The sequence below is a fragment of the Trachymyrmex septentrionalis genome, unplaced genomic scaffold (assembly GCF_001594115.1).
Source record: "Trachymyrmex septentrionalis isolate Tsep2-gDNA-1 unplaced genomic scaffold, Tsep1.0 scaffold22, whole genome shotgun sequence".
Classification (NCBI taxonomy): Eukaryota; Metazoa; Arthropoda; class Insecta; order Hymenoptera; family Formicidae; genus Trachymyrmex; species Trachymyrmex septentrionalis.
The window spans coordinates 3,374,910-3,382,437 of NW_017305375.1; the positions used below are offsets into that span (position 1 = coordinate 3,374,910).

Consider the following 7,528-nt stretch of genomic DNA (forward strand, 5'->3'; position numbering starts at 1 on the left):
CTCGGAAAGTATTCTCGCAATGTGACAGATTTTCTGTTTACCGTTGCTCCTCGTTTCTATTTTGAAAAACTTCGGTTTTCACAGTCAAACTTACATACTCGTTTCAAGTTTGATGATAGCTATTTATTCGCTTACGAATGTTGAGTACCTCGAAAACTTAAAAAGATATATAGAAAAGAAAAAACGTTTACATTCAGCTTTTATATTATAGTTTTCCAAGGCACGGACGTATTATCATGTCGCAGAAATTTTTGATGATGAGATCGTAATGCAAATCAAATAAGAATAAAGAAAAGCCAAATGCGATTGAAGCTTGACTTGGTGCTTAATAATATTTATATGTAAATTTTAAATACATCTTTTAGTTACCTAACTCCGCATCGACTATTATCTAACTTGAAACATAAACTGATGTTGAAATAATAACCACGTCTTAGCGCCAAGATACTACCGTGTTTTCAGACATCAAATTAAATTGATCGTCACTTTAATAATAATGTTATTAAGTATCTTAAATAAGGTTTCAAGCTGGAATCCTAACAGAGATGATATTATTTGCAATAATTTTTTGCAGTGTTTTAAAATGCAGATTATTAACCCGGAAATATATAAAATATATTGTATAATATACAATATATTATATATAATATATATATAATATATAAATATATAATAATCCTGATTTTCTTTTACGTTAAACAATTTGGAATATTTTTATATCTCAATTAAAATCTATTATGAAGAACATATTGCATATTATTGCTTGCTTTCTGATTATATTTAAAAACATTATGGATATGGGAATTTAATCAGAATTTTTTTAAAAGTAAGTAGAAATCAAACAAATATTAAAAGAAATATGTATGTTAAGTAGTTTATTATGGTAATATTTCTAAAAAATAAAGATTTTAATTAATATAAAATCTTTTTTGCAAGTTTTTGATGGAGTTATATTTGAGGATTTGTAAAAAATAGTTATTAGAAAAAAAAATCTTAAATAATATTCATATAAACCATACTTTATAACAATTTATATTATTCATATACCAAAATGTAAAAATATTTCAGATAATTATTCTCGGGTTAAATTGAGATCATTAATAATAAAATCACAAATTAAATTAATTTATGATATTATTATTTTAGATTTAGTTTATGATTGTGTAAATTTTCTCTCTCTTGACCGTAATGACAGTGCACATTTTTAACTAAAAAATGTATTTAAAAATTACGTACAAAATTACGTACAATATAATATTATTATCAAAATCTAGACATTAAAATCTAGCCTTGATTATATTTGACTCTTCTTTACTTATTTAATTTATTTATATAGCGGTAATTTAACTTATCGTAATACAAAATGTCTTAGGCGTTCTAAAATTAAGTTAAAGCGATAAGATAGCATATTACAAGAAAAATAGTTGCTTTAATGTCGATATCTCCAGACTTGATACAGTATCGATTAATTGATGTAAGATCTATTTTTCTTGATATGATTTTAATATAGACATTTGACCGGCTAGCAAGAATATTTAGAAAATAATAGAATTATTTTTCTATATAAAATATTACTTTTCATGAGCGATAAAAAGCGATCTTTAAAGATAAGGTCAGGACCCAAAGTACCCAAACAAAACAAAAAGCTATGATGACATTAAAGTGGTGTTACAATGGTTCCAAAGTGATTATTAAAAGTCACATTTTGAGCAGTCACCGTTCATTTTAATGTCATTTTGATGTGATTGATTATTATGACCTGTTCTTCTGTTTGGGAATAGAGGATAATACAGCGAAGTCAATGAGTACTTACGATGACCAAACGGTGGTGATTCGCCGGTGATCGATGCGATACGTGGCGTATCCTCAGAGATTTCAATGTCTGCCGATTTCCGATAAACGTCTGAAATGAAGACCGTGCAGCGCAGGTGTAAGTACCCTTTGCGGAACATACTGTTTGTCACTCTAAACTCGATCAATGATGTTATAGATTGTGTCACGTTATCGTGAGAAGTTTGGAAATGCCGTATTTTATATAGCCCACTGTCCTTTGGGATCTGAAATAACAAGCGGCATGAATTAATGGCTTATCAATCGTGTTAAAATATTTTTAGTGGCACATATAATAACAACAATAATATCAAAATTTTTATATTTTTTTTTATTTATTCTTTTTCGCTTATAATTGAATCTTTTCCCTTATTATTAATTACACTTCTGATATTTTTACACTTCTGATGTTTTTACACTTCTGATGTTTTAAACAGTTAATTATTTTAAAGTAAAATTTATACCGTTATCTTCAAACGTAGCATAAATCTTCTTGGAATAAATATTACGATTTGAGAGGTACGTTGTTCTTATATATTATTTAACCGAGATATAATCGTACACATCTCAAATAATTAATATTGTAGATCGTGTTTAGTGCTTAAGGAACGTAACACATTAAATTCCTTTCATCGTTTATTCTATGTAACTGCGCGGGTATCGAAATATCTTTCACATTTACGTCGCGTTTCACAAAGAGAATTATTATTGTTGCCTGCTAAAGATGTCACGCGGTTGTGTTACCTTTAATACAGTTTTGCTTTTGTCTTACTCATTTAATGTAGCTGCGTCTTTTGTCTTCATAAACGAGAATAAGATGGAAAAAAAGAGGTGCGCAATAGAAGTCAGGAGTCGCTCAACATTATTACTCTGAGGAACAAACGTGGATACGTATCGAGTTTAGTTACAGTAACGTGATTCTACGTGTATTATAAAATTTCATCTATCTGTATATATAAACTTAGCATTAACACACGACGTCCTCTCGAGAATTATGCTTTTATTTTTTATAATATCTTTCCAGACGTATTGCAAAGCAAGCCAAGCTAGTAGCATTTCAGAATATTTTCATGGTACATTAGTTTATATACAATAATATTAAAAGCACATGTTTGTTTTTATGATGCGTAAATGTTTTATCGGAAATAAAGGTAATACGTTTTGATTGTTTAGAGACTCGAATAAATTCGGAAAATCTGGATTTAGTTTTCAAAATTTGAATTGTATTACATTTAATATCCAATGATAAAACACAGCAAAATATTATACAAAATAGAGACGCGTATGATAGATAATTAATGAATAATTACATTAGTTTACAAAATTTCTGAAAGATTAAGTAAAGACTATTTCTAGAATAATTTTTGATACTTAGCCCCAATCTGCTTTTATATATTATATATATATATATATATGTTTTTATATATTTATATATGTTCTTTATAAATATTTTTGACAAGATAATGTAAAATTAATATATTAATTTACAACAACACGGCAAGAATCTTATGAACACCGCATGCATGTTTTAAATCTACATCTATATTTTTTAGAACATAGAGCAGCAGAAGTCACCTAGCTTGTTTCCAATATCTCTAATAATGTTTCTAACTTATTATTAAATTCTAATGGAAATGTTCGCCGTGTCGCAATTATATAAAAAAGCTGCATATTAAAAATAACACATAAAATTAACAAAACATTTTAAACATCTTAAAATTGACATATTATATTTTAAAAATTCGTCCTGATGGAATTTTTCTGGTGGCATGTGGGCCTCAGCATTCTAAAATACGCAATAAAAAGTTGCAGTTGTTTTCTTTTCTTGAATAATTAAAAATTATTCAAAATATGTAAATTGGTATTATTTTTCGTGGATGACTGAAATAATTAAGAATTATAAAGCTTAAAAAACTTTTCAAGAAAGGTATCATTTTCGCTGTTTTCGAACTAATATACATCAATGTCATCCACTCTATAGCAAAAATATAAATGTGTTGTGTGATCTGTAATAAATACACATGAAGGGACCTTATTTTATGTAGAACCGAGAGACTACTTTTAAGAAGAATATATGGCCGAGAAGAAACGAATTTGTCTTCGATCGTCCGCTACGTTACAGGAGAACAAGAACATCCTGAGAACTCCGAAGGCGACGTTATCATTTGTAGAACAAACAAGAACATACATCATGTCTGCGGGCGTACAGTGTCACGTGCGGATACAGGCTACATCCATAAAGCATAAAGCATAAAGCTGATGCCATCACAGATGCCATCTTCTCTCGCACCTCCTTTTTTCTTCTTCTTATACGCCACGAGAGTGTCGGTGAAATTCTTGCGTACGTGTAGCTACGAATCTAAAGTGCATTACGTGCAATCTTCATATCTCCGAAAGCGGGTTTTGATGACGTTACTCGCATAGAGATGTCCTCCAAGTGAAGGATTGATTGACACATTGTTAGTGCTATAGAATTTCGGTTGTGGAGCTTGCTTTCGCCTCCCTCATTGTCCTTGTGAATGTAATATTCTGTGCTTGCCGTGCATACATTTTCTGCATATATACATTCCTACGATACATTGTGGATCTTGTATTCCACAATAAAGCTACTGCATTTGTCTCTATGTCTAGAAGCGTGTACGGATGGAATCTAATATTGCATGTAGTATAATTAAATTTGTATTTATGATTTTAAAATTAGAAATTTGCAAAACTATAAGTTTAGTCTATTACAAAAGGTATTGCACAACTAAATTATTTTCTCATTTTTTACCCGTTATGTGTACATGTATGTATATATTATCTATATATATATATATGTGTATATTCATTGTATGATTTATTACGCAACAGTTTTACGAGTATTTCTGACTGGCCAAGCAGTAGAACTTTCGAAATGGAAATCAGGTGCATAGAAAACACAGTAAAAGTCCGAAAATTGCATTCGGGTTTCGAATTTACGAGAATGCACGTGCTGTGTGACTAGGGATTATTTGCCCGAAATATTGGTGGATGTTTCATATGCCAGAGCAAAGCTTTCCGGTAAAAACGCGGGAAGCAAGGCGGAAATATTGGCGGCGAGAAAATATGAGCGAAAACTTGATTTGAGATTGGTGGAACTGAGGTAGAGTTTTCTTGGCAGCGGATCAAGCGCATACTTATATACTTACCTACCTAGGTAGACAAATGTATGTGTTAGTTATGTATATACGTATTCAAGAAAGAGAGAGAGAGAGAGAGAGAGAGAGAGAGAGAGAGAGAGAGAGAGAGAGAGAGAGAGAGATGTAGCAAAAGAGGATAAGAGAGGAGGCCTCTCGATAAGCAGGTGGCCAATCGATGAAAACGATTTTCTAACTCACTGACCGGTTTCTACGTTACATGGAATCGTTGCTTGATAAGAGTTTTTTACGTTTTCTAAATGGACAAGTCTCGAATGAAATTCCCAGGAAAAGAAAGATTTCCACCTCTTATCTTGGTTCTTCTCTAATTTCTCTTTTCTTATTAGACGTAAGAGTTGTTTAATTATTTTCATCTAACACGGCCTGACGTCTCATATGATTGTTCTTGAATTAGCACTGTGCTTTATGAAATTTTCAGCATTAATTTCTAATTATTTTTTAAAGTCATTCTGTTCATTGAAATTCATAAATAAATGTATATATTACTGTTCGTAAATAAATTTATATATTTTATTTTTATGAAATTGTCGGAATATTATTATCAATAAATAAATCAGATTATAAAAAAATTAATTAAATAAATGCAATTTTGCATCTATAGAATAAATTATTCCTTTATGTTGTAAAAAATTCCACAATGTTGATTTTATTTATTATTAACTAATATTTTTTTAACAGGAAAAAGTTAGATTGAGATAATTGAAGTACGACAAATCAGATTTGATAATATAATTAAAATTATGGCTTGGAAATTATCTCATTAATCTACATCATGTGTAACATTAATGTATATTAATGTATTTATTGATTGCATTAACGCACGTTACTTGCGTGCAAAATGGAGAGGCGTTTAAATATTGTCGAATAATAAGGATAATTGAATCGTGGATAAATCAACGAAAAGTGTGGCTGCAATAAGGGAAAAGTGCCCCATTAAGCACCATAGAGGAAGTTGTCAACAATAGCGGTGCTTAGAACCAAGGATAGTAAGCGGGGTGACACACGTCATGGGTGACAGGAGGGCGAAAACCGAAAATAGAGAGGGGCGAAACGACAACCCTTGTGCAATTTCGACACGGAATGCTTTCATCCAGGGTAGGACTATTGTTCCTCTCGTTGCCGGAAATGCGAATTTTCACTTACGCGTCCAAACGCAGTCGTTGCTTACTCCGAGTCGTTTTATTCTAAAAGCCAAGTGATTCAATTTAACGCACTCTTTCAAGCATCCATTTAAAATTGCTCATTCGTTATTACTGGTTAAGGTGAGAATTTCTTCAATACTCATATAAAATTTCTCTTTTTATGTCATAATATTTAATATACATTTTATTATAATTTTTATTGTAAATTAAATTCAATTTATAATACAGATCAGCACAATCTTTACTTTATTTAATATATTTTACGTTAAAAAATCACATAAAACATTTCTGCATATATTTTTCATTGTGTAAAACAGCAAATTAATGAGCGAACCAAATGAAAGTTCATGCAAAATAATAGTGCTTTTTAAAAATAATTATTATTTATGCAACAGTAAAAAATATACTTTTAATTTTTATAATGTGATTTTATGATATAATCATTTTATGTGCATTAGAGAGAGAGAAAGCTTCAACGTAAAATATTACGTTATATAAAGGACAAAATTATTAATTAAATATAATTTATTATGAGATTAAAATTGTATCCATACAAATTGGAATAAATTATTACATATATAAACGCAGAAGCACGTACATAGATATTCCACAAAATATGCATACACATACTATAAAAAATGAAGAATTATCAATTAAATGCTTAAAGGAATTTTATTATTCATATATATTATTCGTATAAATATGGTGGCTGGATCACTCAATTGTTGACGAATCATATTAATTTTTATACAGTGAGTGCACTCGCAATATTTTTACCTATTACGAGAATATAAAACGTTATCTTTCTAGTGAAGATATTGAAATCTCGATCCGAGATGGTAGAAATAAAATTCAGCAAGATTCATTCGGATACATTCGCACATGGTTGAAGGGTATGCCTGGTATGCAAATAAATTGTTATTTCGCGGCTTTCGTTAAATCAACTAAATTATTCCGTTAAATCGCTGCGCCGCCGTTTCGCCGCGCTGACGTTTTCCCAGTTTTACCGGCCGAAAGTGAGTTACGCCGTTTCAATCGTCAGAATGAAAAGTGTCAAAGGACGGCATAAATCTGCTCGTTCAAAAACAAAGCGCCTGGCCTCTGAAAACGAATATTCAGTGGAAAATATCGCGCCTCTCGTGCCCTGGTTATTTAAACCAATGGTATTTTCTGCGAAAGCAATGGATCCGCTCGTCAAGATAAAGGCCTGTGATATCGATTTTTCTTTTTTCAACATTTCCCCGATGTACAGTTTATGAATATATACTCGTATATATATGTGTGTGTGCGTGCGTGTGTGTGTTTGTGTGCGTGCGTGTGTGTGTGTGCGTGTGTGCGCGCGCGCGCGCGTGTGCGTGTGTATGTGTGTGTATATAT

At 30.8% G+C, this 7,528-nt stretch overlaps 1 protein-coding gene across 2 annotated transcripts in view; it reads right to left on the minus strand.

Annotated features, from left to right (window-relative positions):
* Positions 1-7,528, minus strand: part of LOC108748265 — a 112,931-nt gene that overhangs the window by 19,740 nt on the left and 85,663 nt on the right. For both annotated transcript variants that reach the window (XM_018486308.1, XM_018486307.1), the window contains exon 5: positions 1,814-2,057. In XM_018486308.1, coding sequence (XP_018341810.1) covers positions 1,814-2,057 — 244 coding nt within the window. The remainder of the gene's footprint in view (positions 1-1,813; positions 2,058-7,528) is intronic.